This window comes from Petromyzon marinus, chromosome 48, assembly GCF_048934315.1.
Source record: "Petromyzon marinus isolate PM22_M1 ecotype Great Lakes invasive population chromosome 48, UKy_Petmar_22M1.pri1.0, whole genome shotgun sequence".
Taxonomy (NCBI): Eukaryota; Metazoa; Chordata; class Hyperoartia; order Petromyzontiformes; family Petromyzontidae; genus Petromyzon; species Petromyzon marinus.
In genome coordinates this window covers 899,826-916,587 of record NC_133714.1, presented here as the reverse complement: position 1 = coordinate 916,587, position 16,762 = coordinate 899,826, and the positions used below count along the sequence as shown (strand labels likewise).

The 16,762-nt window shown below is 45.6% G+C and overlaps 1 protein-coding gene across 4 annotated transcripts in view; it reads right to left on the bottom strand.

The window, feature by feature from the left end:
* Positions 1 to 15,976, bottom strand: part of LOC116952675 (interleukin-1 receptor-associated kinase 3-like) — a 31,316-nt gene extending 15,340 nt beyond the window's left edge. For 2 of the 4 annotated variants that reach the window (XR_004404499.2, XM_076074431.1), the window contains exons 1-7: positions 13,575 to 15,976; positions 7,588 to 7,767; positions 5,384 to 5,509; positions 2,903 to 3,075; positions 2,333 to 2,399; positions 746 to 912; positions 147 to 211 (exon numbers count right to left, since the gene is read on the bottom strand). Coding sequence is in view for 2 of the 4 variants with exons in the window: in XM_076074431.1 (XP_075930546.1) it covers positions 147 to 211; positions 746 to 912; positions 2,333 to 2,399; positions 2,903 to 3,075; positions 5,384 to 5,509; positions 7,588 to 7,767; positions 13,575 to 13,686 (890 nt within the window). In the remaining 2 variants the exon portion in view is untranslated. The remainder of the gene's footprint in view (positions 1 to 146; positions 212 to 745; positions 913 to 2,332; positions 2,400 to 2,902; positions 3,076 to 5,383; positions 5,510 to 7,587; positions 7,768 to 13,574) is intronic. The other 2 variants (XR_004404500.2, XM_032972246.2) reach the window with 2 other exon arrangements.
* Between the last annotated feature and the right edge of the window lie 786 nt (positions 15,977 to 16,762).

Sequence of the window (16,762 nt, the reverse complement as noted above, 5' to 3'; positions counted from 1 at the left end):
ACCCCCACCACCATCTGGTTAAATTGTCCGAAATAATGAAGCTTTATTCAAAATAAATTTCTGCTTAATCTCTCATGTTAATGTGTCGTGGTACATGTTTTGACAGTCGACGTGATATTGTTGACATTTGGTTTTTGCGAACTTACTGGGAAAGGTTTCTGGCTTCCGACTCAACAACTTTCCAAGCGCCCTCCTCTTTAAATCTACCCGTCTGCGACAGACAACAACACAATCCTCAGCACGCAAATTTCTCTTTACGAACGCATCGTGTTTAAAGCCAACGGAACCAAAGACATACACTCGAACTGTACGCATTTTATCAATACAAACACGGTGTTAAGAACAACATTGTCCATCAAAATTTCACTGGCAAAATAAGGGGGAGTGAAATGCACGCCCAGTCCAAACAATCTTCAAGCAGAACACGACCTTCATGCAGCAGATAGTCATTTGAGGCCGAGTCGACCGAGGGAGACCCAAGATCGGTTCAGATAATTTCCACGGGTATTGGCCGTGAGCAGGAATCGAACTCGGGTCGCCAGGGTTCGGAATGCAGCGCGCTTAACCATTACGATGCCCATACACACGTACGCACGTCGATGTACGTGCATTAAGAATCCACTTGTTACAAAGAGCACGAAGATGCACTCGCATCGCAGTTCAAGGTGAGGCCAAGGAGCTTGCGCACCACGACACCCCAGCTGCGCCGTAGGAGGGCGGTGCCCTCCTACTGTTCCCGTAGCACCTGTCGGAGCAGCTTGGCAGCGTAGTCGGTTTGGCAGATGAAGGCCCCGTACACGGTGCCCAGACTGCCCTCGCCGATCTTGCGGCCTTCGCTGAAGTTCTGAGTGCCAGAGCAGACCATGTCGTGCGAAAACCGTAGCCAGGATTCCGGCTCTGCCTGTAGAGACGCTGGACACGATGGGACACTGTTAGTGACACCGGACACTAACGTATATATATTTAGTTTTTACATAGCAGCGTTGTTAATGCTATCGTATCTCATGTAGTATCGGTGAACGTTTTGTTTGCAAGTTCACCACATGTAATTGTGGTTAATGCAGTAACTTGGTTCCTTGCAAAAGGTTTTGATTTGGTGTTTGAACATCTTAGCACCTCCTGTTTTATTGGCAGAAAGGGTCAAAACTATTTTTTTAATTTTTTATTCTTTAATACTGACAAAAAAGGTCCCATGGTATAGCTGCTCACCCCGAGCTAGAAATGCTCTCATAGTGCATTGTCTTTGTCCTGTTCGCCTTTCGGCGTTCTCTGGTCTGACACTGGTGAGACTAGGACATAAAGAAGGCTGTCGCTGGTGTAGGCCAATCAGTTTCAAAGGCAATGCTGATAGAATCAGAACATGTTTTGATTGCATGTTCATGACAAGTCATTGTGGTGAACATGCAGACTTGGTTCCTTGCAAAAGGTATCGATTTGGTGTTTGAACATCTTAACACCTCCTGTTTTTATTGCCAGAAAGGGTAAAACCAAATCTTATTTTCAATCTTTGAAACTGCCAGAACAGGTCCCATGCATGATGCATCTCACAACGCTGCACAATGGGCATGCACACAAGGCGTGTTCCACGTGAAGAAGTGTTCTTTCAAATATTGAGTGTTTATGCACGTGGGGAGGAAGCTGGGGCACCTGGAGCCAACCCACGCATGCAAGTGGTAAATACTTTATTCCGTACACATCGGACGGATGGTGATTAGGCCACGCTTGCTGTACCGCTTTTTCCTGGTAAGCGAGTACATTTATTTAGTTAACACATAAGACTTCCGCGACCAATATCATCAGGTTTTTGGGGTTAGATCTCGATCTAACCCAAAAAAAAAACTGTATTATGGGTGTTTATTTATTGCTGGAATGTGGCGTGCGTCGGAAAACTGTGGAATGCACGCATCGCTGATTTTGGGTTCAAAATGTAGTTGATGACAATAGTTGGGGTTGTATCCCGTGAAACGCGAAGCCGCGTACATTACTGGAGATCTCTCAGTTGAACGACGGAGCGGTGGACAGAGAGAGAGAGAGACGTGGAGAGAGTGCGGCGAGGAGGAATCCATTGAGGTAACGGTCAGGCTCCAGTGGGCCCAAAGGCCAAGGAAGCATGGACAATGTGAAAGATTTTGATTTAAAGCTTTCGTGACTGCAGTAATTCATATTCTTAGTTCTTTCGGTAAAGTCACGTTGAAGGGAAACAACAAAATAATAAAATATATATATATAAAAACAAATAAAAAAATATATAATGTGAAAGATGTCAGTTGAGCAGTGCGAGGTCATTTCTCTGCCGTAATTGTGCCGCACAAGGAACACCAGAGGCACATACCGGAAACTTTTGAGGAGGGAGGCTGGGAAAGATTGTTGATTGTTGTCCCCTTCTCTTTTGGATTCCCCTGGGGGAATGAACATTCAAAAAACATTAACAAGTTAAAAAGAAAATTACCCTCTCGCAGAGAAATTACAACCGCGGGCAGCCGCTCTCCAGATCACGGCGATGGTTTGTGAAGAACACGCGCAGGATAGCTACACGCCGAATGAACGTCGACTCTTGCGTGTACACTCATCTGTTGCATCCGCTGAAGCGAGGACACGGTGCACTTCCTGTATCGTTACGAACCAGTGCTCCTGAAACTCAAGCCTCACGACCACACGGATGCAGCTTCCCCAATTACAGCCCGTAAGGTGCACGCAACGTGCACATGCTTAATTTAAGTATGCGCGGAAAAAGATCACCAAATTATTACAGCTGCAACAATTTGACTACCATGGATTCAAATCATTGTCACGATGATGCATTTAGATGAACGGGGGAGCCGCACGTAGCCAACCGTGCTCATCGGAGGTGCGGGAGAATGACAGCCAGTGTAGGAAAACGATTTAACCTGTGAACGCTGACCTGGGGCGCAACGGACAGAGGCGATGGTGTTGCCGACGTATGGTCTGCACACTTGATGGGGTCACGTGGCTGGAGCAGATGCTGCTTGTAGCACTTTAGGGAACAGAAACTGTGGCTGGGTGGATGTGGGGGGAGTAACAGGACTCCAGGTTCATCCATCTCAACACCTCCATCTGAGCGGAGACACAAAAGGGAAAATGAGACAATCGTGGCGGTGACGGTGGACAAGTGGCAGCGTGTTTGCCATTTATAAACAAAACCATTTTTTTTATTTTACCAGGTAAGGCCCACCGAGCTATGTGGCTCTTTTTCAGAAGCGAGCTGGCCACAAACGATAGCCCAACGAAGTCGCTTACCATCCATCACGTGGGAATTTATAGCCAGCAAAATGCTCTGAGCACATGTTGTTGATTATTCTAAACGTGGAGGGAAAACCGAAGGACCCGAAGAAAAATCCACACAACAACGAGGAGAGAGATATGCAAACTCCAAATATACAGCAGGCACCAGGGTCGGGATCGAACCCACGACCCTCCTGTATACCAGGCGAGGTAGTAAACATCTCCTAGCCACCGTGGCGTCCCCAACGTTGCACAGCATCGCAGTCCGAGGACAGCGGCCACCCTGGTTAATCCTGCGGGTGCACCAACTGTGAGCACGCGCCGTCCGCTCCATGGACGGCGTATCTGCAGTAGGTGCTGTGATGTTATTCGAAAAAGAGTAGGCCATGTGTACCAGCGCCACGGTCCAAATTTTATACATTATTCGGAAATGACCTAATTGGGAAGATAAAACAAACCCACATAACAACATCGCCCCCGGCACAAAACCACCTATGCTGACGTTTGATCGATGCAGCCTAATATTTATTCTGGTTCTATTATACATGCTTAACATTTAAAAGCCACATTTGCCAATTGAGTCTTTCCTGGTTACACAAGTGACATTGCTATTGTTGTTCAGGAAAAAAACAAGTATTATTCCAAAGTAGTTTCAGATCATTATATGAAGTAGCATTTCAACAACACTTTTAATGCCGAAGATATATATCAGAAATGACACATCGGTAATGAAGACAGCTCCCCATGTTGCTGTTGGCTGATCCTATTATCCACCTATCTTCCTCATCTCAAAACGTGCACACATGTGGACAATCGGTCGAATTTGCTGCCAATTATTGTTACACATCTCAACGGTAGGCAAGCGTGGATCGATTCAGGTGCAAATATATTTTGGAGTGGCAAATAGGAGGGGGCAGATAAGAGCTATGTTGTAACTGCATATGTGCACACTGGATACTGAATTAGGATCTGGTCGTGATCACTCAGTCATCCAGTTGCGATCCCTTTGCCAATCGACTATTTACGGATGAAAGCTTCGCCACGCCATGTCGACTGTGCGGGTGACGTAACGCCGCACAACAACACTGCAGTCAGTGCACGTGGGTGAAGAAGGCACTGGTTCATATATCACCGGTCAATTGTTGTTGTTAGCCACGGCCAGGGATCAAAATCAGGCGGCCGTGTTTACAGTGCATAGAGCTAACCACCGTCCGTGATCGCTCCTCCCCCTGTTAACCCTCAATGGGTTGGCAGGCTGAAACCGGTTCACCAAAATGAAAAGGGTTGTGCACATACCCATGGCTAATGTTTACACTTCATGTGCAAGTTAATCTGAAACCAAGCCCATTGACATTATATGCAATTACAGTTAACGTACTTACTTGACAATATATTTGCAATGCCTCATCATGTGAACGCATGTATATTATTACATACAGCATCTTGAGGTGTGGTTGCACTTACAGTTTATGCTCCGTATATCCCAACTGCATTGTAATTGTATTGCACTGATTGCTATTTGATTTTGCACGACTTTGGAGAGTGCTATTAAATCGGCCATCTGAAAATTAACCAATGTTCCTGGCTCTGTAAAAGCATTGATGAATGATATTTGCATATTTCAAAAGAGGTGGAGATATTAATGGGTGAGACCATTACCACGGAATTTCCAGTGCCCTATTAATAATTACCATTATAATAATTACGTACTTATGACTGGGAGAAGGACACAACACTTGAATGTGTGGTATGATGTTAAAATATATGACATATTGTTGAGCCTCTGACCAACTTAACGCGAATGTGTCCAACCTTGACAGATCTGGCAAGCTAAACAGAATTGAGCCTGGATAGTGCCTGGGTGGGTAACCATCATGTACACAAACAGGTTGTCATGGGGGAGGACAGGGGTGCATTGTGGGATATGCGGTGGACAGCAATGTTCGAACAAAAATCCACCGTTGTATGACACTTATACGTTCCCGTGACTGTGCACCACGTCTTCGCCAACCCCGCACCGAGCGGCGTGGCTAAAGCATGGTGACGTAACCCCCACACGAACAGCACATTGCAAGGGGGTGAGGCCCTCCATCCAGCAGTGGACGTGAGGCAGTGATGAACGGGGGAAGCAAAAGGGCACCTGGTGTGGGCGGCACGGCTTCTCGCGCGAAGTCTGGCGAGGCCGGTACGGAGTGGTGGTGGTCAGGAGGAGGAAGAGAGGCACCAGGGAGGCTGTGCCGTGGATGTGCACTGGGGGAGCCGGTCACTGCAAGCAAACGCAGCAGCAACAAAAAAAAAACAGGCGCCAAGCTAAATTTGGCTTCTCAGGATTGTTCTTCGTGTTACCGGTGAGCCGAAAGAATAAATTAAGTGGCGCGTTAATAAACACTTGCACGCCTGACATATTGAATTTGTTTGGCTCTGTTGGGTAGGGGGCCCTTATCGACGCCCACTCGTTCACGTGGCCCCACCGAAACTCACAGCTGGGGTGTCCTTTAAGCGTCAAATCACTGGGAGGTTGGTGACAATTATAATTTTCATAAGTGGCTTAAATGTCATCATCTCCTGATGCTCGACACAACAGGTGGGACAAGTTTATCGGGATGGGGAAGGGGGGTGAAAAAGATTGAGTGGAAGTTATATATCATAATGGAGGTATACTCCTAATCTCTGTTTTATTGAATTCCATGTGATATGACAGTTGCAACACATAAACATATACATAATTACACACACACACAAAGGATATTATCGATTACCCAGTGAATCTGAAACATCTGCAAATCATCCTTACATATGAACATTTGGAAGATGCGACACCATTTTTTTATTTATTCGTGAGAATGGCGTCACCTGCATCACGTCACTGCTTCTGTGTTTTTCCTACCAAAAGTGTTGTCACGTGGCATTGGGCAACGTCACTCTTGTGAGCATGAGGCTACCTTCTGCACGTGTTAAATATATTTATGAATTACAGTAGACTCTCGTTTATCCGCGCTATAGGTCTAAATCATGTTTACGTTAAGAAAATTGAGTTTGTTAATGAACAACTGAGGATTTCGATTGTTACTCTTTCGATTTAGAATGAATACGATTGATGCGCTTGCTCAGTGATGATGACACTTTCCTGCACCTGCCCACCAGAAGACTCGCCCACTAAGCGGACAGCAGCAGAGCCACGCCAATCAACATCAATCAAACTCCGCCCACTGTTGTAAAGATATTGCAACTCCTGTACTGCAGAGTCGATCACGTGGATTTCAGATTAACCGGAGCACATTTGTTCGATTTAAGCACGTGACTTGTGTGAACATTTCCGAAAATTACAATGTGCAACTGTTTTTAGATTTCTAATTTGGGCTAAAGGGAAAATCCACGAGTAATTAATTTACTTAAAAATATCAGGTGTGTGGTTCATCTGCAAATCGGATAAACCGCACGCTTATAATCGAGTCTATTGTACACAGAAATGGACCGTCACCAGGTTCGAAGTCTAATAGTCCAAGTCCCTCCATACACATCCACAAAACGAGAAAAGTGGCTAATTCTCCACGTTGCCATTGCAAGGCCCAGTCAGTCCAGATGAAGGCAACTGTTAACTTCCGAGCGGTTGGCACTCACTGAAGCAACCCTTGAGGAGTGATATACTCAAAACTCAAACAGAAACCTTCTAACCACCGTTTGTCTGCAATTGATATGTACAGGAGATCATTGATTATTCGGCAGCTTCAGGGTGGAGGGGGCGCCGGATTTTCAAAAATTCCGCATTATCATTATTCAAAAGAGATGATTTTTGCGCATTCTTGTGCGACATTATGTTTGTAGAAGTTGTTAAATGATTTTTTTAGTGTTTTAAATTTGTTTACTATGTGAAATTCGCATAAATAAACATACAGAGACAAAAATAAAGATCCTACTTTCAAAAGTTACCGTATTTACTGTGCCGTACTGACCACTCCAATTGTTTAAGTTGTTGTGTGTAATGTCCTGTATATATTTGACACCGAATTCAAGCGTAGCTACTTTTTTAGTCACGCACACGGTGCCGATCGCTGGACTGGTTTGCAGCCTTGGGAGCGGTTTTGCCGGATTCGCCGGATTCGCCCGGGACCGCCTGATAGTGTTGGAAACCGGATAATTGCACGCCGGAAAATTGGCGATCGACTGTAGATTAATGTGTGCAGGCTGCCGCCGGGCCTTGCATACAATTGCCATGAAAGCAATTGGGGGGGGGGGGGGGAGTCAACGCTGGAACATCGGAGGCTCCTGCGATGTTTCGTGCTTAAGTGTCACTCTGGCACGCAACATCCACGCGCGTGTCCCACGGTGTGTGTGTGTACGTACGCTCGCGTTGCAGGTACTCGACGCAGCGATGGTTTTCGATGGCGATGAGCACCTGCAGGAGGTCGTGAACTGTGGCGTTCTTCTGGGCCCACAGCCAGAGCACCTCCTCTGCCATGCTGTGTCCTCGCCTGGAATTCTCGATTTCGCGCACCTTCATTTGGTCGTCCAGAACGTGTGCCGCTGGAATATCAGCGACGATTTGTGTCAAGAGACGTTGAACCACCGCGTATAGTTTTTTGCGCGATTGTGCCATACAGCTCTCTCAATGTTTTCAGTTACACGTGTCTGTCCGGGAGCTACTCCAGGAACTGAATTCAGGTCCTGAAGAAGCCTCCAACATACACAGCAAAACGAACAAAATGCAGTACAACATGCAGACTTTGGCACGGGCCCAAAGTTTTCACGGCTCCACTTTGTGCATTTAGATTGACACAAAGGTCCTGGCCTATGACGGTGCACACTTGCAAAACATTGCTTTGTAGACCATTGTTGATGCATTGCACAGATATGGGAACACTCTAAAATTGACTTATCACAGGCTGTGGTGGGACAGGAAATGGGTCTTCAATATCGATGCGACCTTTTTGCCAGTATCTAAAAATGATGAAAAAAAGTTAGGTAAAAAGGAAGCTTTTCAATGCACACACTTTTATTTGCGCTCAAATGTGGAAAGTAACTTATTTTGACCCCGGAATAAATCAAATTTGACGTGCTCAATAAAAGTAGGTGGCTTGCATAAAGAAAATGAAGCATGCTCTGATTAATATATGCCTTTCTTTGCAACTGATTGGCCAACATCAGAGACAGTCTTAATTTTGGCCTTGTTTATGCTTTTATACAAGTACGTGTGGTTAATGCAGAATTGATGGAGGGTCTTTATGCCACCAAGTTGGTCAGACAGTTATGGCCTGAGCTAAAAACCATTGTACATAATTCCGAATTATTGTACAATGGTATCCCCCAGTGCCTCCTGCCCCAATAAACAAAACATTCACATTTGCTTTCTAAACTCTTCACACACCATAGGCATTGACACGCACCCTGCATCAATTATATCCAAAACTTTGGATTTGTCTCGCAGACCAAGGGATTTATACTTCAGTCCATTTACATTGCTTCTCGATGTAGGTGAAGACGACATTTATGAGAGAGTTGGCTTGCGCAGAGTGCATAAACAAGGTAAAGTACAAAGCGACGATGGGTCTGCACTGACGCTCACCGCGCTCACCGCGCTCACCACACTCACCGCGTGACATCGCTCCACGTGTGTGCCGAAATTGGACCATTCGGTACGGCAATTCGGCTCATGGTGAATTACTAATACACCGCATACAGTATGTCCCGAAAGCACAGCCGTGCCGAATTATCCCCCATTACAAATCATCAAATACCGAAATAACGAGGTTTTACTGTAAACATAAAACACCGACACACCAGTACAAACCCAATCACGATACAATATTATTTGCAGCACACGAGATTCCCCCTCTAACCTTTACAAATGCAATGCAGCCCTACATTAAAAAAAATCCTGCATTAAAGAATGTAGGGCTGAATTGATTCTAGAAAACAGAACTGGCAAAAAGCCTCTGTTCATTAAACTCACCACAACCATTCAGGCCAGTGTGGGAAATTCCCTACCCTGTTTATTTAACTTTCTTAAAGCTCTTTCAAATCTTTGAAGACCTACAGTGAGGGAAAAAAGTATTTGATCCCCTGCTGATTTTGTACGTTTTCCCACTGACAAAGAAATGATCAGTCTAAAATTTTAATGGTAGGTTTATTTGAACAGTGAGAGACAGAATAACAAAAAAATCCAGAAAAACGCATGTCAAAAATGTTATAAATTGATTTGCATTTTAATGAGGGAAATAAGTATTTGACCCCTCTGCAAAACATGGCTAGTACTTGGTGGCAAAAACCCTTGTTGGCAATCACAGAGGTCAGACGTTTCCTGTAGTTAGCCACCAGGTTTGCACACATCTCAGGAGGGATTTTGTCCCACTCCTCTTTGCAGATCTTCTCCAAGTCATTAAGGTTTCGAGGCTGACGTGTGGCAACTCGAACCTTCAGCTCCCTCCACAGAGCGGGGAAGGAGGAGGAATGACTACCGCAGAGAGACAGATGGTTGGCTCGGTGTTTTCGGGCGGCAGACCTGGTGAGTGGAGATCAGCTGAGGGGTGAGGGGAGCAAACCCGTCAACCCATACGGCTTGCCGGTATTATTCTTGTACAGGAAAACTGAGTTTTCAGGTCCATACGGCGTACAGCCATTTCAATACCAACACGTACTTATCGTCAATTTGTTTGTGTTTCTCCCTTGTGATGGGACTTTGTAGGAGGTCTTAATTGGTTCTGTAATAAGGTAGGGCACTGATAATGGGTTGACAGTGATGGAGAAAGGTGATATTACATTGTAAAGGTCGGTAGGGAACCAGTCCGTCGGTGGAAGATCTTGTAGAATGGAGGGAGGGAGGGAGGCACACTTTGTAATCGTTGGTGGGTCTGGGTTGAGAGCTGGCGGGAGCTTTCGGAATCATCCGAGTAAAGTGGCCATGTTTACAGGCGCAGGTGATAACGTGAAACGGCAGAATATTAGCCCTTGTTTGTTTTACAAATTATATCGGTTACATAGATTAAAGCTATAACGGTAAATGTGTATTGAAAAGTACAAGTTGGTAGTATTACACGTATATACTGTACTAAGAAATGAAGATAGTTTAAGGTAGAATAAATGCACGTTATTTAGTTTATGCGTGGGGAAATGCCGGTGTACATAGAAGCAGTAGTGACCGCAATTGTTCCTAGATTTCTAACTCCGCTTGAACCAGCGCTTGTGTTTATAGTAGTTGTGTTGAACCAACTCTGCTGAACTTACACAGGGACAGAGATAGGAGGAGCGCATTCCCTGAGTAATTACCATTAACAAACATTTCCAGGTTCCTAAAGGTGGACACGACTGCCACGAATTTCCCAAGCAGTATTACTCAGACTGCCACTTCCCCAAGGAGCAAATCGCATCCACTGCACAAACCATGGCAGATACGGATACCCAATGCGTGAAAAATTGTAAAACTCCCCAGTGTGCAACTGTGGTCATCCAGGACAGACACGGTACAACGTAAAACGATGCAATGCCCGATCCACAAATAAGGAGACGTCACAACGAGACACCACTCCGCTACTCCTGACGCGGTTGTCTGGCTTGGCCAACCTGAATGTGAAATTCTAGTTGTCACTCTGCATCAGCCTTACGAAAGAAGGCTGACCAATGGAATCAATGACTCAGTCATGATGACTTGGTTGAAACACATTCCAATCATTGAGGCATGTTGTGCTATTAGACCACAAGTCAAAATCAACTTTTGCTCAAATAAGCATTTGGGTAGTGCTCATTTGCTGTGTTACAGCCTAAGCCAGTGGTGGAAATTCCACATTCCTATGATGGGGGGAGGGGGAGTTTAAATAGGTCAACCACTGTTGACTTCCTGAAAAAGCGTCACGGATTTCATAGACCCTAGGGGAATGATAGGCTGAGTGAACTCCCCACAGTATTTGGACTTGCACAACTGAAGGATATGCTCCAATTTATATTCTCTCAATTCATGACGGAACTTAACCCATGTACATTGTGCCCTTGTTGTCTTATCCCATGCATTATTTTGTCCATGGACCACGTGAATCCTCTTGTAATCCGCAAATTCTCCTACAAATTGAATGCTGCAGAAAGATGCATGCAATCCTAACAGCAGACGCGATGCTGTGCATGATGCCGCTGGCAACATAAGTTTCCCTGGCACGCGGTTGACCAACTTGGTGTAGCGAGCTACGTTATCAATGGACGGTATAAAGTGAGCATGAAAGATGTAGTGTCGTCCATGGACAACAACAAGGTCGTCTGCACGTTTGGCATCATGTTTGCGTTCCTGTCCGGCTCAGGGCGCTGGGTGACATGGTATCAACAATGGAGAAGTCTTTAGCAAGTGCTTTCAAACCACTACACAAATTACACAAGCTATTGGCCACATCATATCCGACCACAAAATGAAATAACAGAAGGAAAATACGATTAAATGTTTTTGGTTATTAATGAACGTGCTTACCCACAATATCAAGTGCCAAAAGCATGTACAACACATGTGACCACATCACTTGTTGATGGGAGCCCTCCCGATGCCGTTGAGGCCTTGGTGAAACGTTGACATATTGCTTCACGATGGCATTAATGACAGGTTGGTGAAGATAAGGAGCACGGACGTAGAGGCATAAAGTATCGTCTAGAAATGGCCTTTGCTGACTACTCCCTTCTGCTGCCCACCACTTGGCCTAGCGGCAAGTTCACCCGTTGTATGCACGGTGATCATAAAATAGGTTAACTATCCAGGCACAACCCTTCTTCACTTCTGTTATCGGGTGACGGTGAATCCATTCCCCGGTGATTTTGGCGTCAGCTCCGTTGACGTATTTGCACCCGAGTCAAGAGCCGCATGGCTCACAGAGCGATACCTAATATATGAACTGAACTCAAATGAACCGAAATTAAGACCACCGATTTGGCACGGAGGGTACCCAGGGAATGGAAATCATGAACTCAATAAAGTTTGCTAAAGCTTGGAATTTGCTGTAGTAACGTAAATAAATTGGCCCGCTCCATTAATTTCCCTTAAAATGTAAAATATATATATCAATCTGTGTACTGTAGTTACGTCATAACGTGTCTCTGTACCATTCTATTCCATCCTGAATTGATTTGAAATGCCAATTTTTTAAAGGAGGGAATTTTATTAAATTAGTCACCTGTTTTTTTTTTCTTTTTTAATAGACTTGTACATCTTTAAATACATTTGTGTTCTTATTTCAACAAGAATTAAAGGAACGTTTAGATGGGGCATCAACTTCGATCTTATTCCTGTAACCTTGTTTGTGAATTATAATTTTGCTCAGTTCAGCTATGCATCTTTGACAAGAAAAATGTATCGTGCCACGTCTATATTGTACTGTATAATAAAGTAATTCGAAAGAGAAACGTGGCTTAACAAGACATTAGATTATGAACAAATGTTTTTAACCAAGCCAAATGTGCAATCTAAAAAAATATCACGGATAGAATCCCACCTCTGGGATTGTATCTTCTCAACGAGTTAAGACTGAAATGAAATTCATGCGATTCGTTTTTTTAGTCAATCGCCAGCAAGGATTTGAAGTGGAAACCTTCCGACTGTGATCGAGCGAATACCACGGGGAGTACAGAAGTGGATGAACAGTATGGTTGGAGTTTGAGTGATAGCAGTGCGAGAAGACCGGTGGAGTTAATGTGGAGGGCAGCACAGCTGTGGCGTTAGTGGATGTGGGGATGCTGAATGTGGAGGAAGAACTTCAGATGGAATTTGTGATTGAGACAGCACTGCAGTGGTGTTGGTGCGGGTGGAGCAGTGGAGCTGGTGAATGTGGGGGGTGGTGCGGGTGGAGCAGTGGAGCTGGTGGATGTGGGGCTGGTGGAGCAGTGGAGCTGGTGAATGTGGGGGGTGGAGCAGTGGAGCTGGTGAATGTGATGGTGGTGCAGTGGGGCTGGTGAATGTGGGGGTGGTGGAGCAGTGTAGCTGGTGAATGTGGTGCGGGTGGAGCAGTGGAGCTGGTGAATGTGGGGGTGGTGCGGGTGGAGCAGTGGAGCTGGTGAATGTGGGGGTGGTGCGGGTGGAACAGTGGAGCTGGTGAATGTGATGGTGGTGCAGTGGAGCTGGTGAATGTGGGGGGTGGAGCAGTGGAGCTGGTGAATGTGGGGGTGGTGCGGGTGGAACAGTGGAGCTGGTGAATGTGATGGTGGTGCAGTGGAGCTGGTGAATGTGGGGGGTGGAGCAGTGGAGCTGGTGAATGTGGGGGGTGGTGCGGGTGGAGCAGTTGAGCTGGTGGATGTGGGGGTGGTGGAGCAGTGTAGCTGGTGAATGTGGTGCGGGTGGAGCAGTGGAGCCGGGTGGTGGAGGGCCTCACCGAAGTGCCTCGCCCCGCTCACGGAGTCGCACGAGTCCAGGATCCGCGCCACGCCGAAAAAGACGGCGGGGGGCAGCTCGTGCACGTGCAGACGCGACCACGTGGGCTCCATGCCCCCCACGACTGATACCACGACCACGCTACTGTTAGACTGATCCCACTACTACCACTACTACTGTTAGACTGATCCCACTACTACCACTACTCCTCTACTGTTAGACTGATCCCACTACTACCACTACTACTGTTAGACTGATCCCACTACTACCACTACTACTCTACTGTTAGACTGATCCCACTACTACCACTACTACTCTACTGTTAGACTGATCCCACTACTACCACTACTACTCTACTGTTAGACTGATCCCACTACTACCACTCTACTGTTAGACTGATCCCACTACTACCACTACTACTCTACTGTTAGACTGATCCCACTACTACCACTACTCCTCTACTGTTAGACTGATCCCACTACTACCACTCTACTGTTAGACTGATCCCACTACTACCACTACCACTCTACTGTTAGACTGATCCCACTACTACCACTCTACTGTTAGACTGATCCCACTACTACCACTACTACCACTCTACTGTTAGACTGATCCCACTACTACCACTCTACTGTTAGACTGATCCCACTACTACCACTACTACTCTACTGTTAGACTGATCCCACTACTACCACTACTACTCTACTGTTAGACTGATCCCACTACTACCACTCTACTGTTAGACTGATCCCACTACCACTCTACTGTTAGACTGATCCCACTACCACGACCACTCTACTGGTAGACTGATCCCACTACTACCACGCTACTGTTAGACTGATCCCACTACTACCACTACTACTCTACTGTTAGACTGATCCCACTACTACCACTCTACTGTTAGACTGATCCCACTACTACCACTACTACTCTACTGTTAGACTGATCCCACTACTACCACTCTACTGTTAGACTGATCCCACTACTACCACTACTACTCTACTGTTAGACTGATCCCACTACTACCACTCTACTGTTAGACTGATCCCGCTACTACCACTCTACTGTTAGACTGATCCCACTACTACTCTACTGTTAGACTGATCCCACTACTACCACTCTACTGTTAGACTGATCCCACTACTACCACTACTACTCTACTGTTAGACTGATCCCACTACTACCACTCTACTGCTGGACTGATCCCACTACTACCACTACTACTCTACTGTTAGACTGATCCCACTACTACCACTACTACTCTACTGTTAGACTGATCCCACTACTACCACTCTACTGTTAGACTGATCCCACTACTACCACTCTACTGTTAGACTGATCCCACTACTACCACTACTACCACTCTACTGTTAGACTGATCCCACTACTACCACTACTACTCTACTGTTAGACTGATCCCACTACTACCACTCTACTGTTAGACTGATCCCACTACTACCACTACTACTCTACTGTTAGACTGATCCCACTACCACGACTCTACTGTTAGACTGATCCCACTACCACTCTACTGTTAGACTGATCCCACTACCACTCTACTGTTAGACTGATCCCACTACTACTCTACTGTTAGACTGATCCCACTACCACTCTACTGTTAGACTGATCCCACTACTACTCTACTGTTAGACTGATCCCACTACCACTACTACTGTTAGACTGATCCCACTACCACTCTACTGTTAGACTGATCCCACTACTACCACTCTACTGTTAGACTGATCCCACTACTACTCTACTGTTAGACTGATCCCACTACCACTACTACTGTTAGACTGATCCCACTACCACTCTACTGTTAGACTGATCCCACTACCACGACTCCCACTACCACGACTCTACTCGATACACCAACACTGGTATTAGCGAGTATCGATACACCACTGGTATTAGCGAGTATCGATACACCACGAGTATCGATACACCACTGGTATTAGTGAGTATCGATACACCACTGGTATTAGTGAGTATCAATACACCACGACTATCGATACACCACTGGTATTAGTGAGTATCGATACACCACTGGTATTAGTGAGTATCGATACACCACTGGTATTAGTGAGTATCGATACACCACGACTATCGATACACCGCCACCGTTGCCTCTCCACCGGCTGCACTTTGCTGGGGCGAGGCCACCGCCACAAGAGGGGGGGGGGGGGGAAGGTGACGCCGCCGTCGATTCGATTCAACGATTCCTTTCTATTCAACAAGAGAGTTATAGTTACGTATCGATGTCCGCAAAGGCTAATTATACATTTATATATCTTTAAATCATCTCCCAGTAACAGATTTACTAGAATTTAATCTCGGCTATGCCATCCCAGCGAACAACCGAAATGCTTGCCTCCGTTTAGTCTGCGTGCCGAGTCCGGGAGCCGGATGAATCGAATATGAAGATTGAATCGATTACCCCTTCGATTCTCAACGCGGAAATTCTCACGGCGCGCGTTCATACCTTCGCGTACGGGGGGCGAGATAATCGATTTATTTTATTGCGCGGCGTCGATTCCCCAATCGACGAATCACGAAAAGAAAGGCTTGTCCAACGTTCGGTGCTGATGCCAGATCCAGAGGTGCTTATGGACCTGCGGGTTGAGATCGGCGGTTTGAAGTCATGGTGACACTTAGACGCCAGAAGGCGAGTGGATTGCTCCACTCCGCTGGATGTAAATACCTGGCGAGACGTTACGGCGCTCAAATGGTAAATGTGGGTTTACTCTCCAACACACCGGATGGGCTGAAGTAATATACTACACTATACACTACATTAGTATACACTACACTATACACTACACTATACACTACACTATACACTACATCAGTATACACTACATCAGTATACACTACACTATACACTACACTATACACTACACTATACACTACACTATACACTACATTAGTATACACTACACTATACACTACATTAGTATACACTACACTATACACTACACTATACACTACATTAGTATACACTACACTATACACTACATTAGTATACACTACACTATACACTACACTATACACTACATTAGTATACACTACACTATACACTACACTATACACTACACTATACACTACACTATACACTACATTAGTATACACTACACTATACACTACATTAGTATACACTACACTATACACTACACTATACACTACATTAGT